Here is a 23,093-nt window from a genome sequence, read left to right on the forward strand (position 1 = left end):
ATTCAAACAGACAGTAAGAAGCTGTGATAGGGTCTGGAGGTCTGAACTATCCTAGGAGCAGGTCATTGTCAACCGGACCAGAACCAGTAGAGCCCATTGATGGCTTAGTCTGGACCCGCTTTACATCCTTCTTTTGCACAGTACGGGGACTTAGATCAGACCCGGTTCTTTTTGTAATCCTCGTGGCATCTTGCTGTGTCCCCTGCCCATTCTGGACCCAGTTTGGACCCGGTCCAGGCCCGTCCTGACTTGTTGAGGAAGTGTGTGTCTTATCGGAGAGACACATCCCCTGTTTTCTCTCTAGCCCAGAGTGTGCATGCTTCCTGCTATTATTCTCACTGCTGGTTCCCACACACACACACTTCCAGTCCTCATGTGAGCCTCTATGCTGGTCACACTGGTTCTGCCCAAACACCTGAGCCTGGATTTGTCTGGATCTGAGAACCCGACCTGCTGATTATTTTAACATTTGGGTTCCCTGCTAGAACACACAGACCTACACTGTTGTGCTGCTAGTTCTATTTTATCTGGTCTGGATCTTTTTGGACTTTTGGATCACAGCCGATCCTGGACGTGTGATTCTGCCCTGAGGACGGCGTGGGTCGAGGTTCTGGTTCAGCTGTGCAGAAGGATCCGATGGAGGGCTGGTTTTGCTGACCCACCATGCACACCATCCACCGTCTGTGCAGAGAATGCATCGGACAGAACCTACCGCAGGTCTGAGTCTCAATGATTTAACAGCTGGTTCTGGATGCAGTCGGGTTCTGAATGAGTCTGTCAGACAGCAGGACAGACGGATTCGTCTGATTGGCTGTTAGAGAAGCTTTTAGTAGCAAACTAAAAACAGATGTGACATCACAACTGAGTGATGAATCTTTAATGGCTGCATGTTCACAGCCGCTGGGGGGTGGATGGTGGTGGGAAGGGAGGGGGGTTCATTCAGTCTCATGAAAGAACAGCTAATGAACCTCTGATCAAACACTGGATGAAGTAGATCTTTGTTCCTTTCCTGCTGAAGCACCAGAACCAGAACCACTCCTTACTCAGACCAGAACCAGAGACGTCCCAAAACTGACTCTTTTAGCGTCCACCCCAGATTAGTAGGTTTAAACAGAGGGAGGTTCTGGTTCCGCTCAGGTACTGGGTCGTTGCTCTGTCTGTATTGTTGCCCAGACTTTAGAGTTCTGGGTCTCATAGTCCTGTCCTTGTTTGAACAGAGTAATAAACAGGACCAGGGAACAGAACCCTCAACCAGAGTGTCTGTGATGTGTACATACCTTCTCCGTGGTGCTGGTCTCCTCAGGCTCTGCAGGGGTTTTAATATGAGCCTGTCAGTCTAAACTCAGGGACATTTAATTCGCTTTGTTTAGGGTTGAGTCCCAGGATGAGTCGACCTTTTCGTCGCTCTGGCTCTGTTTGCAGAGTCATGGAAACAGCTCAGAAACCAGGACCCAACCGAGCCTCAGAACTGGACCTGACACAAACAAAGCCCAAGAACAATACCAGGAAGAACAAATGCAGAACCGCCTGCCAACTCAAACCAGAAGCAGCACTCTGACAGGAGACGATCAAACAGAAACAATCAGTTCAACATCTGCAGGTTCTGGTTCAGACACAATAGGAAGGGATCAGGGTAACTTTTCGGTTCTAGATCAAATCCCTGGATCTGTCTTTTATTCATAAACTTAGAGTCTAATCTTGATGACTGCTGAGGCCCCCTAGTGGTTGTTTTATGCTAGCACCCCTGGACACGCCCATCTTCTGTTCCTAGTTCTGTGCTGCTCTGGATCCAGGACGGTCGTCTGGAAGATCCTCCGACCTGAATCTGATGAGCTGCAGGTTTTGTTTCCAACCTGTTCTGATCCACTTCTGCTCTAAATGCTCTGAACTGTTTCCTGCAGGTAAGCATCATTCGAGGCAACGACGGGTTTGGATTTACAATCTTCGCGGATTGTCCGGTCCGAGTCCAGGCGGTTGATCCAGGTGAGCTTCCCATGGATGTACTGACACACACGTATGATGTAAGCTCACATCCGGCAGGCGGTGCATACCTCTCATCCCTTCTTTGGTTGTTACCATGGGAAAACACCTCAGACCTAGTTACAAGGTTAGAGAGAAAATGAACTTTGTGAGAACAAAGACATCAATAGATGTTGGAGACCAGGCAGAGAAGGCTTTGTGGTTGAGAGGTTACCAGCTTTAGGTAAACACAAACAAGTTTAAACTGGTTTCAGATTGGTGAAATGTCAGAGTTTATAATGGACCTGAGAACCGAGGATACTGCCTAAACTGGTCTATTTAACATTTCTGCAGAGTGGATTTAAACTGGATACATAACTGGTTTTAATTTGGAGATAACCTTAAATTAACTGGTTCAAATGGTTGCCTCCTACCTAGCCCACTTCCAGGATTTATTAAACTGGTTAAAGCTGGATGAACCCCAGCAGAGCAGGGGTCTGCAGATCTGCTGACCCACTTTGGTTTTGTTGTAGGAGGACCAGCTCATCAGGCAGGACTCTGTCAGGGAGACTCAGTTCTTCAGCTCAATGGACTTCCTGTAGAGACCTGGAAATGTGCGGACCTTGCCCAGGCCATCAGGTAAGCTTGGTCAGATAGCCCCACCCCCTTGTAATTGCTCCCTGTAGAGATGAGGTCTGGTTCTGGTTCCTTTAGCAGTGTTGTCTCAGATGGGTTCTGTTAGGGGTTAAGTGGATGTGTCGCTTCAGGAGCTGTCCCTCCCAGGTTGTCCTGGTGGTCTGGAGAGGTTTACCTGAGTTGAGCTCAGCTCATCAGACTTTGCTCCACCCACAGGTTCGTAATTCGGTGAGTGTGCTCGGCCGCTACCACTGCCATCACTGAGGTGTTTATGCTGGGTCTCTGCTGGTTCTGTTGCATCTCACAGAATCATTTCTCTGTTTCCTAGATAACAACCAACCAGTTACTGCCTCACCCCGCCCACAGCAAACACAGCCGCAGAGCGGTGCAGGGCCGGGAACACCGCTCCGGTCTGGGGGTTCTGGGTTCCCTGTGGAGAGGCAGGAGGGAGGACCAAGATCAGGAGGACAATGGGGGGCAGGAGATATGTTCCACGATAAAAGGCACCAGAATTACATCATCAACTGGAGACAATTACATCATCCTGTCACCTGTAAACCAAGGAGAGCAGGTGAGTCACAGTGGGCAGATTTACAGTCCGATGGACCTCAAATTCCCCTGAACCAGAACCAGACACATTCAACTCAATACCCTGAAGCAGAACTACTGATCCTGAAAGCCCTTTAAGTGGAACCATCACTTTAGTAGCGGCTGAGGCTTGTACCAAGAGTGGAATATTTAACACTATTACAGACTTAGAACTGTATCACTTTTTAAAAAGTTATTTGCACCCAGCATCATACTGTGAACTGAATAATCTCCTGAACCTAACCCACACATTAATTAGAGTCTGCCTTGGTTCTGATGGTTCTGTCAAAGTTTTGCTACTACCATAAGATGCTCTTGGTTCTGTTTTTCAGCTCCCACATCCGGGTTACAGTGGCACAAATGGGACCATTGGTACGTCTGTTCTGACCTGAACTGATTCAGACTCAGTATTGATGAACACATTGTTTGGACTGATGGAACTGGTTCTGGTTCTGTAGGTCGTCTGTACCAGACTGATCCAAGCAGAACTCAAAGTCTCCTCCATAATCCTCGAACTTGGATGTCTCAGCGAACTACAACAAGCCAAAACTCTACTCTGCCTGTTCTACAACCCAGAACCATGGTGCTGGGTCCACCTGGTAACCATGGAAACTACCAGAACTGTACCATCGTTCAGTCCCATCTTCCACGGTCCAGTTATGGAAAATATGCCTCCCTTCCACCCAAAACTCTCTTCTTCCCCATCTTTGTCCAGGTCAGAACCATTTCCCCGACCTTTCAGAACTACCGTAGAACTGTTTGGACAGAGTTGGCTTAGTTCCTCTGCTCTGAGCAGATGTTCAATAGTTCCTCAATTCAATTCAATTCAGTTTATTTATATAGCGCCAAATTCACAACACATGTCATCTCAAGGCACTTTACAGTTCAACCAGATCATACAGTCAAATTGATACAAAACTCAACCTCAAAATGTTTTTGTTCTTGTGCTTCTGTGCTTTTTTCAGCCTCTGGATCTCTGCAGCCCGGACAGAACCCTGTGTATGGCTGAGGAAATGACCCTACATAAGGCCAACCTGCTTCCTTCCAAGGTACCAGGGACCTGTTCTGGTTCTGATCCATTTCAGCTCAAAAAGGAGCTCCTGGATCCTGATGAGCTCCTGGATCCCGAGGAGCTCCTCAGGAGCTTTTAGATCCCGAGGAGCTCAGTGACCATGTGGAGCTTCAGGAACTCTCAGCTGGTTCCTGAGGAGCTCCTGGATCCTGGGGAGCTCCTTTGGATCCTGGGGAGCTCCGTGACCATGTAGAGCTTCAGGAACTCTCAGCTGGTTCCTGAGAACAGCTTTTGTCTCCTTTCCAGGTGACTGTGCTGATCTACAGCGACCTGCTGCTGCTTACCAGAGAGGATGATGCTGGTCGATGCAGTGTCCTTCAGAGCCCGCTATACCTGAAAATGGTCCAGTTTAGAGAAGGTAGCGTGGTGTCAGCAGAGCCAAAAGCCCCCTATGGAGGCTCTGTTCTTCAGACAGTAGCAGCAGTTTCCTCTCCTAGAAGAGAGAATCCAGCTGAACCTGTCCAGGTGGAGCTCTAATCTTCATCAGGCTGTAGGATGTGATTGTTTTCTGTTTTCCTTCTCCAGTTCCATCAGAACCACTCCACATCTACTTCCTGCAAAAATCTGACACCTGCTGGTGCTGCCTTTTCAGTTTAGAAGCATTCAACATCCAGCAGAAGCTCCGGGTCTGCCTCTGTCTCCACAGCAACATACAATCCCACATGGTTACCATGGAGACCCCACTACCATACCAGGTGAGCTCCAGCATGTCCATGATGGATCCAGGTTTCTGAACCAGGATTTCCAGCAATATTCACCAGAACTTCCTGTTGACTTGGATGTTTAAAAATAACCTGGCCTTTGCCCCTCATCCCCACCACCCCACCCCCACCTCCTTCCAGTTCTCAGACCTCCCTTCAGATTTCGACCTGCTGTCTCTCAGTCAGTCCAGCTTCCCTGGTGGCCCATCCTCCCCCTACTCCTCTCTCTCTGACCCCTGCAGACCCCCCTCCCCCTATTCCTCTCTCTCTGCCCCCTGCAGACCCCCCTCCCCATACTCTCACCGATCCCATCTCCCCTCGTCCTCCATGGCTTCCCCTATAGGCCTTCCCTCCCCTCCCCTGGAAACAGTCCCCTCTCCACCTCAATACCTTTCTTTATCTCCCTCCTCCTTCCCTACTCCGAGGAGTCCAGTCTGGAAACAAAGAGATGACACAGAGGAAGAGAGGGTGAAGAGGAGGGAAGAGGGGGAGGAGCGGCAGCAGGGAGAGGGGGAGAGTTCCTCTGAAACGTCAGAGAGTTTGGGGGGATTTGTGGGCAAGGGCCTCCTGCTAAGCCCCCAGCATATCAATATATATAATGAAGAGGATGATAGTCCAGAGGAGGAAGATGAAGAGGAGTTAATCTGCACACCTACAGGTCAGTCCTTCAGTCAGTCCAGATGTTTTCCTGAATACAACTGTAGAGCTTCTAATGCTCTAAAACTTGGTGCAAAAAATTGGTTCTGCTGGTTCTATTTTCTTCATGTTTCATAAACGACCATCAGTCAGTCTTTGAGTACCGAGTCCCACTTCATGTTTGGTACCTTAACCAGTATATATCCACTCCAAACATTTTAAGAAGATAAACAGAACTCTGTAGTTAAAGAAAACACAACAACTTCCAAGACTACAGTTAGAGCTCTCAAGAAAACAACAAGAACTTCTAAGACTACAGCTACGACTTCCAAGACTATGGCTAGGACTTCATAGACAACAGCAAGAACTTCCAAGACCACATTAACTTCCAAAACTAAAGTTAGAATGTCCACAACTACAACAAGAACTTTCAAGATTACAGTGAGAACTTCCAAGACTTTAATAATTTACATGACTACACTTAGAATTTCCAGGAGAACAGCTAGAACTCCTAAGAGAACAGCAAGAACTCCTAAGAGAACAGCTAGAACTTACAAGACAGCTGCTAGAATGTCAAAGACAACAGCTAGAATGTCAAAGACAACAGCTAGAATTTCCAAGACTACAGCTAGAACTTCAGACTACAGCTAGATCTTCCAAGAAAAATTTTTTCCAGCTTTTTTTTTTTTTTTTAACTGTCATTACACTGTCAGAAGTACAGAGCAATGGAATTCACTTTCTGGATTTAACCCATCCTCTTGGGGAACAGTGGGCTGCCATTGTGTGGTGCCTCTGGGGTGGTGAGGGTTTGCTCAGGGATCCAGAGTGGCAGTCTGTGGGAGTTGGGCTTGAACTCAGAACCTCTGGATTCCAAGGGCAATGCCCCAACCACTAGACCACAACTCTCTGAGACTAGGCCGCCACTCCCTTAACAGCAAGAACCTCCAAGACTATAGCTGGAACTCCCAAGACAACAGCAAGAACAATACCAAGACCAAGACTAATACCAGAACTCTCAAGATTACAGTGAGAACTTCCAAGACTATAATAATTTCCAAGACTTTAACAAGAACTTCCATGAGACAACCTAGAACTTCTTAGACTATAGCAAGAACGTCCAACACAACAGTTAGAACTTCTAATACCACAAGAGATTCCAAGACTTAAGCTAGAACGTAAGAGAGTTAAATTGATTGATCTGCTTATTGATTGTTTTCTTATATTCTTTTATTTGTTGTTCTATTCTAGTTCTCAGACGCTCAATCTCTGAGGGATCCTTGCTAAAGGAACCTAGATCGCCCCGCTTCCCGTCAGACAGCACCATCCACCGCCTTATACTTGCATCAACCTTTGAACTAAGCAACACCCTTGTTTCCTCCCCTTGTCCCAATTCCCCTCTAACTCTAAAGAAACAACTGACCAAGGAGGGTGGATCTCTGAACCAAATGCTGCTGCTGCTCAACAGCTCTAAGGTAGGGACCAGAACCAGGAATTGGCCAACTTCACAATCCAACAGCTGACATGCTGCAAATGATGAGTTCAAGACAAACCAGTAGGACCGAAGCAGACCGATAATGATCACTGTGTAGATTTTTAGAGACAAGAATACACAAGGCCTGGCGGAGAGGGACCCGTGCAGATTTACTCAGCCTACAGGGCGACAGTCACATAAGATGCAGGAGTTTGTCCTGCAACTGGAGCGTCACCAGTTCAACCCCTAGTACTGTTTTTCTTTTGAGAAAAATGGATGCAGGCTTCAAGGGTTAAACAACTTATGTTCTCCTCTGACCTCAGTCTTCTGACTGTCAAATGACCCAGTGGACCTCTGTGAGAAGCACCGCCAAAGCTGTCTGTGGAGCTTCTTAGGCCTCTGGCTGCTGTTTAAGTGGTCTGAGACTAATCAGATCTCAAATTGGTTACCATGGTGACAGATCCAGACAAGAGGAGAGGCATCTCCATAATATTAAAGACCAGCTTGTCATCAATCGCTCTCAGTGGAACAGGGTGCTGGGTTGTTCAATTCAATTTTAATTCAGTTTATTTATATAGCGCCAAATTCACAACACATGTCATCTCAAGGCACTTTACAGTTCAACCAGATCATACAGTCAAATTGATACAAAGTTTTCTATCTAAGGAAAACCAGTTGATTGCATTGACTCATTGACTCTTCAGCAATCCCTCACACTAAGCATGCTTGTAGCGACAGTGGAGAGGAAAAACTCCCTTTTAACAGGAAGAAACCTCCAGCAGAACCAGGCTCAGTGTGAGCGGCCATCTGCCGAGGCCGACTGGGGTTCAAGGAGACAGAAGCAGAGGGACAAAAAGCAGCTGTATAAGGCGGCCCGTCCAGGAAACACACAGCCAGGCAGACGAGCTCCAAGGCAGCTCCCATGCCAGAGGACGAAGAGAGCACATCCACTCAGTCACGGTCAGAGAAACAGGACCACACTGGAAAACAGGCCGATCTCCAACATCTATAAAAAAGGGTGTTGATAGAAGCAGCACAGCTGATGTTTCTTTCCAGGATGACGTCACAGCCAAACAGGAACAGACGAGGCAAAGCTACTCTGAGGAAAAGCAGAGAGAGCAGAAGGTTAGAGATTGAACTAACAGATTCTGCAGAATAGGAGAACAGAGAGAGAATGAAGCAGAATGATGAAATGGCGGTCCCTATGTCCTCCAGCAGTCTAAGCCTATAGCAGCATAACTATAGAGATAGATCAGGATAACCTGAGCCACTCTAACTATAAGCTTTATCATAAAGGAAAGTTTTAAGCCTAGCCTTAAAAGTAGACAGGGTGTCTGCCTCACGGACTAAAACTGGTAGTTGGTTCCACAGGAGAGGAGCCTGATAACTAAAAGATCTGCCTCCCTAGGAGAGATATGATCTCTCTTTTTCATTTTCATCAGAACTCTGGCTGCAGCATTTTGGATCAGCTGAAGGCTTTTAACTACAGTTTGTGGACTTCCTGATAGTAAAGAATTACAATAGTCCAGCCTTGAAGTAACAAATGCATGGACTAGTTTCTCAGCATCACCCCTGGACAGGAGATTGCTCATTTTTGCAATATTCCTCAGATGAAAGAAGGAAATTCTAGAAACCTCTTTGATCTGGGATTTAAATGACAGGTCCTGATCAAAAACAACACCAAGATTTTTTACTTTATTATCTGAAATCAGTTTAATCCCATCCAAATGAAGTGACTGACTAATCAGCTTCTTTTTCAGAGACTCTGGTCCAAAGACTATAACTTCTGTTTTGTCTGCATTCAGAAGCAGAAAGTTAAGAGTCATCCAGGTTTTTCTGTCTTCAGACATGCCTGTAATCTATGTAATGGGTTAGCTTCATCTGGATTATAGACAGATATAGCTGGGTATCATCAGCATAACAGTGGAAATTAATCCCATGCTGTCTAATAACTCTACCGATTGGGAGCATGTATAAAGTAAAGAGAATTGGTCCTAGCACTGATCCCTGTGGTACTCCACAGGTAACCTTTGAGCGTGTTGAAGATCTATCATTAACGTGAACAAACTGAATTCGATCAGATTTAAACCAGTCTAGTGCTGTTCCTTTAATTCCAACAAAATATTCAAGTCTTTCTAAAAGAATATTATGATCAACTGTATCAAATGCAGCACTAAGATCCAACAGGACGAGCACAGATACAAGTCCATTATCTGAGGCCATGAGAATATCATTAGTGACTTTCACCAGAGCTGTTTCAGTGCTATGATGAGCTCTAAAGCCAGACTGAAACTCTTGAAAAAGTTCATTATGGTGGAAGTGATCGCAAACTTGTTTGGCAACTACTTTCTCAAGAATTTTGGATCAGAAAGGAAGATTGGATATAGGTCTATAATTGACCAAGTCATCTGGGTCAAGAGACGGTTTCTTAAGCAGAGGTTTAATTACAGCAACATTAAAAGCTTTAGGTTGTTGTGGTTCTAATTGGCTGGCAGTCTCCTGAGCCGCCTTAAACTTCTTCAAACTGAGCTAGGAAGATCTGCACTGATTACTTCTGGCTAATGAAGGGTAAATGGCCCCAAAGGAGGCTCCAATGCACTTTATCACACACACACTGCTGGTGGTGAGCAACAATGTAGCCCTGAGGCACACTGGCAGAAGCAGGCACCACTGGGCCATCAGACCATCATCAGTAGGCAATGATTTGATGCATCCCATGACACAACGATTACATTTTTGAAGATCTTTCAAAGCAAAGACGTTAAATAGAGTCAGATTGATTCAGTGAGCATCAGAGGAACAATGAAGGTAGGTCCTGATTTACAGGGAGCCACAATTTGTTTGTTCACAGCGTAGGGACCAGTACAGTCCAAATAATATGTTTAAACTAGTTCAAACCAGTGTGCCTCTGTTTGGTTCCAAGGATGGAACATCCAGGACCTACAAGCTGAAGAAGAGAAAAGCCAAGAGTTTGTAAGTCATTAATGGTTCTTGATCTTTGCTTGGTCTTTGTTGTCTGTCCTTCGTTCAATGCCTGTGGTTGTTTTCTGTCTTGGACTTTTTTTAACTCTTTAGGGCTGCTGATATTCAGAGTCGCCTGGTATTTCTACAGAAATGGAAAAACTACTCTGGTTTTTGTGGCAACAGTTTAAAGAAAGCCTTAAGAAACAACCGGTGGGTTATAATTGGAATCATTTTGGTTTTCTTCAGTTCTGCAGGACTCTGCATTTTCGGTTTTATTTTTCTTTCTTTGGATTCAGTTCCTGTTTGTTACCTTGTCTTCTTCCTTGGGGAGGTAACTTTGCTTTGTCTTCCAGACCATCTGAAACGGAGGTAAAGAGGTGGGCAGAGAGTCTGGAAGCCCTGCTGGCTAATCAGTGTAAGACTTTCTATTTCTTTTTTGCCAAAGAGTAATTAGGGCAAGTGCCAATCAGCTCATAGTCTCACATTCTCATTGGACAGATGGTGTGGCAGTGTTCCATCACTTCCTGAGGTCAGAGTTCAGTGAGGAGAACCTTGACTTCTGGTTAGCAGTAGAGAAATTTAAGAAGACACACCCCTTTAGTAAGATGGCTGCGCAAGCTAAGAAGATCTACGACGAGTTTATTTCTTCATCTGCAGTGCGACAGGTAGTGCTTTCCATCAGCATTCCTCTGATTGGTGCTTTAAATGGTCATGTGACTCAACTTTTCCATCTCCAGGTCAATGTGGACTCGTTTGTAAGAGACTCAACCCATCAGAGCGTTAGATGTGATCTTAACCCCACATCTTTCCAGCTGGCCCAGGATCAGATCTTCAGCCTGATGGAGACTGACAGCTATCCACGTTTCCTCAAGTCCCGCATTTATGCCCAGCTGGCCAACCTCAGCACAGACACAGTACTGGGGTTGTCCAATAATAGTAGATCTGTCATCTAGTTGTGTTCCAGATCTTTGGGAGTCTGTGGTTGGCCTGCCATGGGGGCCAATCAGAGTTACATTAAGCCAGCTTGATTATGGGAACTGTAGAAAACAGAAGTTCTGATTAATGATGAATGTGTAAATACTTTCCTCCCGATTTTATCAAAGACTTAAATAACTGTACTTTCCTTTAAACAGGAACCTTAGTTTATCGGCTGATTCAATTAAATTCAATTCATTTTATTTATATAGAGCCAATTCACAACATCTGTAAAAAAAAAAAAAAGGGTGTTGATGGCAGCAGCACAGCTGATATTTCTCTCCAGGATGGAGTCACAGCCAAACAGGAACAGACCAGATGAAGCTACTATGAGAAAAAGCAGAGAGAGCAGAACGTTAGAGATTGAACTAACAGAGTCTGCAGAGTGGGAGAATAATAATAATCAAATTGTTTTTTTTATTAGTTTTTCATATTAAAGCAACAAACATCCCATCCAGGGCATAAAAACAAAACAAAACAAAAAGACTCCATAATTACATCACAACGACATCACAAACAAAAAAGAAAACTATCAACAAGACTATTACCGTGGATTGAAAACCAAAAACATTAGTATGAATAACAATCATAATAATAATAATTCCGCCAAAAAAAAAAAAAAATGCTGATTATGCTGAAGCAGATTGAACCTCGGATTCAAAATAGGAAATAAAAGGTTGCCAAATATGGAAGTATCTCTTAATGGTACCCTGTGACGTAAATCGAAGATTTTCTAGCTTTAGGTGTGCCATTACCTCCTCTATCCATCGTTTATGTGTCGGTGGTGCTGCCTTTACCCAATTAAATAAAATCAATCTCCTGGCCAACAGTGAAGAAAATGCCATTGCCTTCCTTTGAGCTGTCGTTAATTCTATCCCCCCCGGTGCCACACCAAAAATGGCTACCAGAGGGACCGGTTCAATATCTTTCCTGAAGACAGATGAGAAAGTTTTAAAGATTTCAATCCAGAATTCTTTGAGTTTGGGGCAGGACCAAAACATATGGGATGTGTTGGCTGGCACCTGTTTACATCTAGGGCAAGTCGGATCGGCTCCCTGAAACATTCTTGCCAGTTTGTCTTTGGTGAAATGAAGCCTATGTACCAATTTAAAATGTGTTAATCCATATCTAACACACACTGATGAAGAATGAATGTATTCTACCGCCCACCTCTATTCATTATTTGAGATGTTTAGCCCTAGTTCTTCTTCCCATTTTCGTTTTATATGCTCGAGGGATGGGGAAGTCATCCTTTGAATACCTATTCACCCCAGCTGCTCAGAACCCTCAACCCCCTGGGGGTAAGACCACTGAGCACCGAGTAGAACGTTAGAGATTGAACTAACAGATTCTGCAGAGTGGGAGAATAGAGATAGAATGAAGCAGAATGATGAAAAAGGGGTCCCTATGTCCTCCAGCAGTCTAAGCCTATAGCAGCAGAACTATAGAGATAGCTCAGGATAACCCGAGCCACTCTAACTAGAAGCTTTATCAAAAAGGAAAGTTTTAAGCCTAGCCTTAAAAGTAGACAGGGTGTCTGCCTCACGGACTAAAACTGGTAGTTGGTTCCACAGGAGAGGAGCCTGAGAACAAAAAGATCTGCCTCCCATTCTACTTTTAGAAATTCTAGGAACCACTAGTAAACCTGCAGATTGAGAGCGAAGTGCTCTGTTAGGAACATAAGGAACAATCAGATCTCTGATATCAGATGGAGCTTGGCCATTTAAGGCTTTATATGTGAGAAGGAGGATTTTTAATTCTATTCTGGATTTAACAGGAAGCCAATGAAGAGAAGCCAGGATAGGAGAGATATGATCTCTCTTTTTCATTTTCATCAGAACTCTGGCTGCAGCATTTTGGATCAGCTGAAGGCTTTTAACTACAGTTTGTGGACTTCCTGATAGTAAAGAATTACAATAGTCCAGCCTTAAGGTAACAAATGCATGGACTAGTTTCTCAGCATCACCCCTGGACAGGACATTTCTCATTTTTGCAATATTCCTCAGATGAAAGAAGGAAATTCTAGAAACCTCTTTGATTTGGGATTTAAATGACAGGTCCTGATCAAAAATAACACCAAGATTTTTTACTTTATTATCTGAAATCAGTTTAATCCCATCCAAATGAAGTGACTGAGTAATCAGCTTCTTTTTCAGAGACTCTGGTCCAAAGACTATAACTTCTGTTTTGTCTGCATTCAGAAGCAGAAAGTTAAGAATCATCCAGGTTTTTATGTCTTCAGACATGCCTGTAATCTATGTAATGGGTTAGCTGCATCTGGATTATAGACAAAAGATTGGATATAGGTCTATAATTGACCAAGTCATCTGGGTCAAGAGACGGTTTCTTAAGCAGAGGTTTAATTCCAGCAACCTTAAAAGCTTTAGGTACATATCCCTGTAACAGAGATAGATTAATCACATCTAAAATGGAGGAGGAGATCAAAGGGAATACCTCCTTATATAACCTGGTTGGAACTGGATCTAACATCCAAGTTGAAGGCTTAGACCCCGTCCACACGAAGACGAACCCTGGCCTAAACGCACAAATTTTTCACCAAACCAGCCTCTCATCCACACGTAGCCGGCGTTTCGGGGGTCTGTAAACGATCTTTTTTTTATTCAGCCTTCAGAGTGGGAAGATTTCGAAACGCCGTTTTCGCGTTTCCATCTTTACGCCCTAACCGCATTTTTTTTTTTTACACGCATGCGTCATAGCATCGCCTCTAAACACGCATGCGCGACACAGTATCACAACAACAATGGCGCCGTTGCTGCTAATGCTACTCACCCTGCTGTCGGGCTTACAACAGAATCTTCTTCTTCTGGAATATCTCCAGGAAGAACAGAGCAATATCGACATAGTTCAGCACCTGAATTTGACTTAACCACGAAAATGGACCCACAGGGCAACCATGTATAACTATTAGTGCGCATGCCCAACATTTTGTCGCTTATTTTTGCTTTGGCACCACAGCGCCACTTACAGGCCTGGCATACATTTTGCAGCGTTTTCATGCATTCGTGTGGACGATCACATTTATTTTACGTCTCCGTCTTTACGGGAAACGTTTTGGAAAATATCAGCGTTTCGTGTTCGTTTTGACTTCGTGTGGACGGGGCCTTAGATGAAGACAATAGTTTTGCTTACTCTGAAAGTTCAACTGGATCAAAGCAGTCTAAACCCGGTTCAGATTCCATGACAACCTCAGATGCGGCTCACCCTCCAGAGACAAACCAATCATGGATAGAGGAGTGCTTATGATCTTATTTTTAATAAGATCAATCTTATTTATAAAGAATCCCAAAGTAATTTCCCTCTGGGATTATTAAAGTATTTCTGATTCTGATAAAATCATTGCTTCTAAGAGCAGGTGGAATGGAAAGAGGAATGCTTATGATCTTACTTTTAATAAGATTGATCTTATTTATAAAGAATCCCATAAAATCATTCCTGCTAAGAGCAGGTGGAATGGATGGTTCAACAGAGCTATGGCTCTGGGTGAGTTTGGCAACTGGATTAAAAAGAAATCTAGGATTATTCTTATTGTCCTCTATTAATGAAGAGAAATATGCTGCTCTTGCTTTCAGAGATGGGAAGTAACGAAGTACAAATACTTCGTTACTGTACTCAAGTAGATTTTTCTGATATTTTTACTTTACTTTACTACTTATTTTTATGGCGACTTTTTACTTTTACTCCTTACATTTTTACACAAATATCTGTACTTTCTACTCCTTACATTTTAAAAAAATTGTCTCGTTACTTTAGTTTTGAATCAATACCAAATTCAATCTACCGTAATTGGATGGGAATTTACGTTGCATTTGACGCACCGCTACAAGATGAATCGACAGATTCGGCGGTATTCATTCACGGCAAATCATTGCAGCTTGGTGGCGGTGGCGTTAGCATAGTAGCATGGACGACGAGATGATCGAAAAAGAACACAACGGAGATCTAGTCCTATTGACAGACATCCATTTAAAATGTAGGCAGCGGCATGAAAAAAGTGGTTTCTACTTTTACTTTTATACTTTAAGTAAATTTACAAGCCTGTACTTTGTTACTTTAAAGAAGTTTAATCAGTACTTTCACTTTTACCAGAGTATTTTTTAACACAAGTTTCTGTACTTTTACTCAAGTACGGAAAGTGAGTACTTTTGCCATCTCCGCTTGCTTTTCAAAAGATCCTCTTATACAGCAGTTAACCATTTTTCCAGACTAGGAAGGACTCCCGCAGGCCCGTGGAGCGATATTTTCTCTCCAGTTTCCTAGCATTTTGCTACAAATTGAGCAGCTGTGCATTAAACCAAGCAGCCAGCTTTCTATTTTTAAGTTTTAATTTTTACAGGAGCTGCTTTGTCTAAGGCAGTACACAGAGAACTAGCAACCCCATCAACAAAATCATCAACCTGTGAAGGGGAATAAGCTATGCTTTTGCACTCTGCAGCACTGCTCAGCGACACAGAGGAGAGAGAAAGTGAAGCAGATTCTTTAAAATTTATAACTGCACTATCTGATAAAGATCTACTAAAATGTAACCTTCTTTTGGGGGAGGAGAACTCTGTTAAAGTAATCCTGAAGGTTATTAGAAAGTGGTCAGAGAGGACAGGGTTGTGAGGAAATACTGTTATTTCTTCACATTCTATGCCGTATGTCAGCACAAGATCCAAAGTATGAAGATGAGAATGTGTGGGACTATTCACATTTTGAACAAAGCCAATAGCGTCTAAGATAGCATTAAAGGCTGCTCTTAAGCTATCGCCTTCAATGTCAGCATGGATGTTAAAATCTCCCACTATGATGACCCTGTCAGTATTTAATACCAAATCAGAAAGGAACTCTGCAAACTCATCTAAAAATTCAGAGTAAGGACCTGGTGGACGATACAAAGTTACAAAAAGAAGAGGTTTTCTGGCCTTGAAATTTGGATCAGGGAAATTAAGGGTTAAATGTTCAAAAGAGTTGTAGGTATTAACTGTTTTGGGAGTAATCAGTAAGTCAACCTGGAAGATTGTTGCTACTCCTCCTCCTCGCCCAGAACTTCTGGGGATGTGAAAATTTAAATAGCTTGAAGGAGTTGCCTCATTTATGCTCACATAATCCTCTTGCTGCAGCCAGGTTTCTGTAAGGCAAAACAAGTCAATGTGATTATCACAAATCAAGTCATTAACTAGTAGACTTTTAGAGGAAAGCGATCTTATGTTAAACAGACCGCATTTCATTGTTTTAACTTTTTCCCCAATTAGAGTTATTTTGATTTTAATTAGATTATCATGATTTACTCCTTTGGGAATCTTTGCTAATGTTTTAGATTTATTAGATTTTGGTCGTGGGCAAGACACTGTCTGGATGGAGTAATGAGTGGGTAACAGTAGAGAAGATTCAGAGATGTGTGTTAAACTACAACTCTGCTTCCTGGTCTGCACCCTCGGTGGCCCTGATCAAATACAAGAAGTGTAATCAGGACCTGAGTTGATTTTGGAGAAGTTAAACCATAAAGATTTGATCCCTGTTGTCATGAAGAGCTGCTCTCTAGATTCCCATTCTCAGTTTGACCTGAAGGTCTAACTTAGCTGTATCATCGTCCTATGAAAACCAACTGAAGCTCCACATGAAGACTGATGAGAAATTCCCACCTGAGGATCCTACAGGTGAACCAGCCAATGGTTATTGAAGAGGTCTGAATGAGCCAGTCATGTTTCTGACTGTTTGCCGTCATCTGGTACTGAACTGCTCTACCTGAAGAACGACCAGCCAATCAGAAGCTGGAACCATGTGGCTGATTGTTTAGTTCAGTTAATTTTCAAAGACCTAACTGAATTGGATCTTTTGTTACCTTATTTTCCCTTGCCCTGTCCACTGGTTACACTGTTTGTAATAAAACTAAATCTTTTGAACCCACTAAGTTTTCTCTATCTGTAACAAACCGACGGACACACCAACACCAGGTTTAACTAATCCAGACTTTCTGCACTTTAAGTCCCAGACTCTGATGACATCTACTATGGGAAAGGATGTGCCTGTAACCTCCAGTGTGGGAACCCTGTGGTTGAGGAGCTTCTCAGTGACTTATGCCAAAGATTATGGAATGGTCTAAAGGTCATTGTTAAGATTCTCTATGAATGAATGTCATCTAGTGGGGAACTTTACGGCATTCTGACTTCCTGGTTCCCATCTCTGAAGAAAAGTGATCTCTCAATATGTAGAATATTAACCAGTATGACAAATCAACTGCACATGCCACATTTAAACCTATAGGGGGCAGCACTTATATGGTTTTTAGCCCAAGCATGCATAATAAAACAATTTTAAACCAAAAGTCCAGATGTTTGCAGTTGTATCGAGCTGACACCTGTAAGGCCTAATTTATAGTTTCTCTGCTTCTGGGTTCGGCTTCAGAAATAACTTTATGTTGTTTTTTTCTGTGTTTTATTATACTTCCACTGTCACAAGTACGGAGCAATGAAATTCCCTTGCTGCATTTAACCCATCCCTGTCATCAGAGTGTGAAATACGGGGTGTCCTGGGGGCTAGAATACCCCCCCCCCATTAACCCATGAGAGACCCCTCAAAAGCCTCAAAAGCAACATTTAAAGGGGGTCTTAAATTGTGTAAAAAAAAAATAAAAAAAATGTTTTTGTCACTAATGGTTACTAAAATGTTTTTAAGCACAACATGTCCAGTATTTAAAATTCAAAACCTTTATTCACAAATATGTTCTGTTTTTTGCCAAGTGGAGCCAGCCAATCCTGTTCACGTATGTAAATTAGCCTTGTGCTTTTCTGCAGTTAATAACACGGGCAATGCAACAGATTGCTGAAGACAGCAGGTCTTCGCTCCTGTTTATGGACCTCGACGGACCTCCTCTGGACAAATTCGACCCAGTTCCATTCGTCAGAAACTGGATTAAAGCAGGACTTCGCCTCTCTTCTTCCTGGAAACCAGGACGGCAACCACAAGAAGTCCAGCCTGTTCTTTTGCACTGTTACTGTTACAAATATATCTTACATAATTGGTAATAATATTTTTCTGCTGCCATTACCATCTGCCTTTTTGCACTAGCATAAGTATTGCATATTTTATATTAATGAACATTTTATATTTTATTGTAAAATTGAATGTTTAAATGTTAGCATTAGGCACTGATCTTATCAGTTGTGCCTTTATCTGTTTCACTGTTGGTGAATGAAAAACGTCCTCTCCAGTCCTTGTATGTCTGGTGAATCTGAAGAATTTACATTAAAGCTGACTTTGACGTTGTAATGTTATAGGCCTACTGCATATTGAGAAAATTTAGGTCGGTATTGCGCAACAATCGGGAGATGGGGACCCCCCCCAATTATTGACAGGTATTTTGCACACTGCCTGTCATGATCTGGCCTGATTGCTCTACCTTAATTGTTTATTTCTTTCACCTGCCGTTTTCCCTTCCAGCCTTAATTATCATTTATTCTTCACACCTGTTTCCTTTGCTTTATATTCAGTTCAGCCTAAGCTTCCGGGGCCAGATCATTTCATTTGTTTTCCTGTTAGTCTGAGTGTTTTTAGTTTTATTCCACGGGTCAAGTCCTGGATCCTGGCGGCCAGTGGAAAGAGGGTTTTTGTGTTTGTCTCGTCTCCTGATCGTCCACTGTTCCTCCCTTGCTGAGTCCTCAGGGTTTTCGGCTCTTTATGCGGGGAGGATCAGTTTTTATTCCAGTAAGCCTGGCTCCAAGGAGGAGACCAGTTTAAAGGTCCTGCATCAAGTTCTGGTTCCACGTCCTGTCTCTGCTACCCTCTACCACTGAGCCTGCCCAATTGATGCACCTGATCCTGTCTGCTCCTTCCGGATCCTGTCAGACTCTGAACCTGCCTGGGAGCTCAGGCATCGGCCTGGAAGCCTGGATCCTGCCTGTTCTGTATCCCTGACCAGGATCAGCTTCCTGCTAATCCTCCTGAGCTGCAGCACCGGGGACACTCAGAGTGACGCACGCCGCATCAGCTGTCAGGTCATCGCTGAACCCAAACCCCCTTCAAGGGTGATCGACTGAACTGCTAAACCAGAGTGTCTGTGATTGGGCGGATTCAAAGCTGTATGCCCCTAACCACTAATCCACCACTTTCCATAGTGTTCTGTTAAAGAGCCATTATTTTTTTCAAACTAAAGGTATAAGTTTGTTATAATACAGTTCATTCAAGGATTGGTCTCTGCTTCAGATGAATTTAATATCTGTCTTTTAGATGTAGGGACGTGTATGAAATGCCTGCTCTTATTTTACCTACTGAGCTCAGCGACTGAAAGGAAGCATCTTTTCCTTCACTGTTATAATTAATCTGTTTTCTCATTAATTCTCACTGATTAGTTCTGCAAAAAACATTCAAATAGTTGATATTTGTTTATTGTGTTTCTGCCGCATCTTTATTTTTGATTCCAATTAAACTTGGACTGCTTTCTGTTTTTATCTGTAAAGAAAGTTTCATTGCATTTCAGACTGAAAACCATGTAGTGACGGTAATAGTCCATGTGTCGCGGTGTTGTTACTGCAGAGCAGGAAGGGACCAGACATCTTCAGTTTTTGCAGAGCTGGCCAAACACCCTGATTACTGTCATTACAGACTCTGCTGATACGGAACCATGAAGTTGTTCTGTGTTCTGAAGATCTAAAAAATGTGGATTTTAAGCTCTGAGACCTTTTGTTAAAAAGGCTCAGGTTTAACTGTGTTTATGAAGCAGACAACATTTAGTTTGCTAACAGGAGGAACCATCTATATCCTGCTTAATGAGGTTTTCTTTCCTAAAACCTGGTTATAACCTCCTTCACATTGCCACCTCCTCCCGCTCCCTTAGATCCTCCTCCTCCATCCACCTCACTGCACCCCCAGCTCGACTTGTCACCATGGGGAGCAGAGCCTTCAGCCGCTCTGCTCCCCAGCTCTGGAACTCACTTCCTCCCGACCTCCGCAGTATTGACTCTCTCCACTTATTCAAAGCCAGACTCAAAACCCATCTGTTCCAGATCGCTTATCTGTGAATATACTGCTCTTTTCCCTATCCATGATTGTTTTTTTTTATGTTCCTGTATCTGTATTTAGTGTTTTTATCTCTTTTTATTTATCTTTTGTATTATTTGTAAAGTGACCTTGAGTGTCAAGAAAGGCGGTGTTAAATAAAATGTATTATTATTATAAGTGCAGCTCTTTGACCGCAGACATGTTTTCATTTACTACTGTCAGGACATCTACTTTAATCACTGGTTCGGACTCAGAACCTCAGTCTGACACAATAAATACAAGAGTCAGAAGTCAGAGTCAGAGGTTTTATTGGAGAAGGACGAACGTCCCCTCTGGGTTCAGCCAGCTAGGACATGCTTGACAAACTCTGTATAGTTGATATGTCCATTGGCATCCTCTTGTCCCACCATGAGACGGTCCACCTCATCCTCGGTCATCCTCTCTCCTAGTGTGGCCAGGACGTGACGAAGCTCCGCCCCCATCACAGTTCCGTTACCCTCCTTGTCAAAGACCCTCAGACCTTCGACGAAGTCCTCAAAGTTGCCTTGCTCCTTGGACCGGGCTACGTGCTGCAGCATGGGCAGGAAGCCGTCAAAGTCTAGCATCTTCACATTCATCTCCTCAGCCTTGGGCCTCCCCAGCAGCTTCAGTACTTCGCTGTTGGTGGGGTTGTGTCCGAGCGCCCGCATGACATCACCGCACTGAGCGTAGGTGATCTTCATTTCGCCGCCAGGCGTCTCGTCGAACAGAGAGAAGGCATCTCTGAACTCTTCAATCTGGTCAGGGGAGAACTCCACCACTATGCTCTTCAGGTCCACCTCTGGAGGTTTGGTTTCTGGCTCCACTGGCTTGACAGGAGGTGGGGGCTCCTCCTTCTTTGCTTCTACCTTCTTCACCTCCACCTTCTTTGGTTCCACCTTCTTTGGAGCCATGCTGCAGCAGAGATGGAGGGAGCACCTCGCAGCCTGTTTTATACCGGCCAGCAGACGGACTGGAAAGCCAGAAGGAGGGACACGAGCACCAAGCAGCGAAAGCTGACCAAGTATGGTAGAGAGCTGAAATAGAAACACTCAATAGATAAGAGACAGGAGATATGAAGCTCGCAGAAGCAGCTCAGGCTGTGACACATCATCATTCCTCAGCTGCAACTATGTCTGTGAAGTCTGGCCTCACTGAGGCCTCCGTAGAACCTGTGCAGAACTCTTAACAGAACCTGGGCTGGAGGCTTCAGAGACCTGAAGCTGCTCTGAAGGTCTGAGAGCAGAACCTGTTTACCACAAGCTCTCCAAACTAATCACAGCGCATTAGCCTCTTGGTTAGCTGAAAGGTTCAAGCATCAACCTCTTTTTGATGTTGCCACCCACTCAGAAACTGTGGTGTTGATGAAGATGAAATGTTCAGACTTGTTAAACTGGTCCTCAGATTGAACCATTTTCACTCGGTCAGAACCTGTGCGAACAGAAGGAGAACGGTCTGCAGTTCTTTAGAATCCTCTGCTGTTGTAACCCAACGGCGATGCTACTGCTGCCCCCTGCTGATTGTTCTGCAGTGAACTGGAGACGGGTTAATGTCAGCAGATGTTGCAGGCTCTGTCTCACCACCCTTCACTCCTTCAGCTCTTATTTTAGCCTGTGTATCTATCCTCTGTCCTCTAAACATTATTTTTGTCTCTTTATCTCGGCTCCATGCTGAGAACATCAACATTAACATTCCAGGAAGATAAGGACGGTCCTCGGGGTCTCTAAACGGACGGCTGTCCATACTTCATCTTTATGCAATGAGACAAACGTTTTTAAACATTTAGCTTCTGAAGCTACAAAGGGTTCTGATCCACCGTCAAACGGTTCTGCTGGGTCTTTATGTTTTGTTTTTTGTAACTCAGATTCTGATGTGTTGAGGAGATGCATCCAGATATTCTCCATTGCCAAAATCAATCAAGTTAGAAAAAATAAATCATGATAATCTAATTAAAAGAAAAATAACTCCAATTGAGGAAAAAGATAAATTGATTAAATGCCGTTTATTCAACATAAGTTTGTTCTTCAAAAAGTCTTCTAGTTAATGACTTGATTTGTGATAATCGCAATGATTTATTTTGCCAACACTTAGACTTAAAGACAACTTTAATGTCCTTTTATTTAGCTTTCAGACAGTAAATGAGCAGCAGCTTAGCAGTGAAATGAACATTTCCATCCATAAAGTGCAGCAGTGATCAAATGTAATCAGTGTGTAAACATATGAAAGTTCAGAGCATTAATATCTATGGTGCTAATCTGCAGTATTGTTGGTTTGGTTTCATCAGTGTGATGCAGAGTCTATGATTTAGAGTTTTCTCAGCAGTTCCTCAGTGTGATGGTGGTGGGGAAGAAACTGCTGCAGAACCTGCTGGTCCTGCATTGAATGCTGGGAAGCCTCTTCCCAGAGGGCAGCAGGGAGAACAGTCCATGGTGGGGGGGTGAGGGGTCATTGATGATGTCACGGGACACGCAGCGCTGGGATGAAATGTCTATAATGGAGGGAAGAGGAGCCCCCATGATCCTCTCTGCTGTTCTCACCTTCTTCCAGTCTGAGGCGCTGCAGCCTCCACACCACACAGTGAGACAGCTGCTCAGAACGCTGGTGCTTCTGGAGAAGGTGGGGAGGATGGGGGGGGCAGGAAGTCCAAGCGCTTCTGGGCCCTTTGGACCAGTGAGGTGGTGTTTCCAGTCCAGGTGAGGGTGTCTGTGATGAATGTGGTGCTGCTGACCACCTCTACAGCTGAGCTGTTGATGAGCAGTGGAGCGTGGTTAGGCCGCTTCTTCCTGAAGTCCACCATGATCTCCTTGGTCTTCTCCACCTTCAGGATCAGGCTGTTATCTCTGCTCCACCAGCTGCTCCACCTCCTCTCTGTAGTCCAGGTGGTTGTCGTCTCTGATGAGGCCCACCACCGTGGTGTCGTCTGCAAACCAGCCAGCTGATCTGCACACTCCTTATATAGCCGCTCGGGGATGCTCTTAATGAATCTTTAATGTTAGAGGCTGAATCCAGAATGTTCTGTCCCCGAGTTGCAAAGTCCACATGTTGGTAGAAATGAGGGAAAATAGTCTTCAAGTTA

At 43.9% G+C, this 23,093-nt stretch overlaps 2 protein-coding genes across 4 annotated transcripts in view; one reads left to right on the plus strand and one right to left on the minus strand.

Annotated features, from left to right (window-relative positions):
• LOC119789123 (regulator of G-protein signaling 3-like) overlaps positions 1 to 11,260 on the plus strand; it is a 28,722-nt gene extending 17,462 nt beyond the window's left edge. The window contains exons 1-17 of one of the 3 annotated variants that reach the window (XM_038293925.1): positions 361 to 717; positions 1,902 to 1,983; positions 2,493 to 2,598; positions 2,727 to 2,823; positions 2,924 to 3,166; positions 3,516 to 3,555; positions 3,642 to 3,898; positions 4,149 to 4,232; positions 4,502 to 4,613; positions 4,781 to 4,950; positions 5,098 to 5,614; positions 6,841 to 7,064; positions 9,987 to 10,036; positions 10,139 to 10,237; positions 10,381 to 10,442; positions 10,526 to 10,692; positions 10,765 to 11,260. In XM_038293925.1, coding sequence (XP_038149853.1) covers positions 664 to 717; positions 1,902 to 1,983; positions 2,493 to 2,598; positions 2,727 to 2,823; positions 2,924 to 3,166; positions 3,516 to 3,555; positions 3,642 to 3,898; positions 4,149 to 4,232; positions 4,502 to 4,613; positions 4,781 to 4,950; positions 5,098 to 5,614; positions 6,841 to 7,064; positions 9,987 to 10,036; positions 10,139 to 10,237; positions 10,381 to 10,442; positions 10,526 to 10,692; positions 10,765 to 10,980 — 2,580 coding nt within the window. In that variant the 5' untranslated portion in view covers positions 361 to 663 and the 3' untranslated portion in view covers positions 10,981 to 11,260. Of the gene's footprint in view, positions 1 to 360; positions 718 to 1,901; positions 1,984 to 2,492; positions 2,599 to 2,726; positions 2,824 to 2,923; positions 3,167 to 3,515; positions 3,556 to 3,641; positions 3,899 to 4,148; positions 4,233 to 4,501; positions 4,614 to 4,780; positions 4,951 to 5,097; positions 5,615 to 6,840; positions 7,065 to 9,986; positions 10,037 to 10,138; positions 10,238 to 10,380; positions 10,443 to 10,525; positions 10,693 to 10,764 lie in introns of those variants that run through there. The other 2 variants (XM_038293917.1, XM_038293909.1) reach the window with 2 other exon arrangements.
• A 9,030-nt stretch (positions 11,261 to 20,290) lies between these two features.
• Positions 20,291 to 20,960, minus strand: LOC119789144 (myosin light chain 1, cardiac muscle-like). Its single transcript, XM_038293936.1, has one exon. It carries the CDS (start codon positions 20,929 to 20,931, stop codon positions 20,338 to 20,340), a length of 594 nt encoding a protein of 197 aa, XP_038149864.1. The 5' UTR covers positions 20,932 to 20,960; the 3' UTR covers positions 20,291 to 20,337.
• Between the last annotated feature and the right edge of the window lie 2,133 nt (positions 20,961 to 23,093).

The sequence above is a fragment of the Cyprinodon tularosa genome, unplaced genomic scaffold, assembly GCF_016077235.1.
Source record: "Cyprinodon tularosa strain WSP-4 unplaced genomic scaffold, ASM1607723v1 ctg1091, whole genome shotgun sequence".
NCBI classification, from domain to species: domain Eukaryota; kingdom Metazoa; phylum Chordata; class Actinopteri; order Cyprinodontiformes; family Cyprinodontidae; genus Cyprinodon; species Cyprinodon tularosa.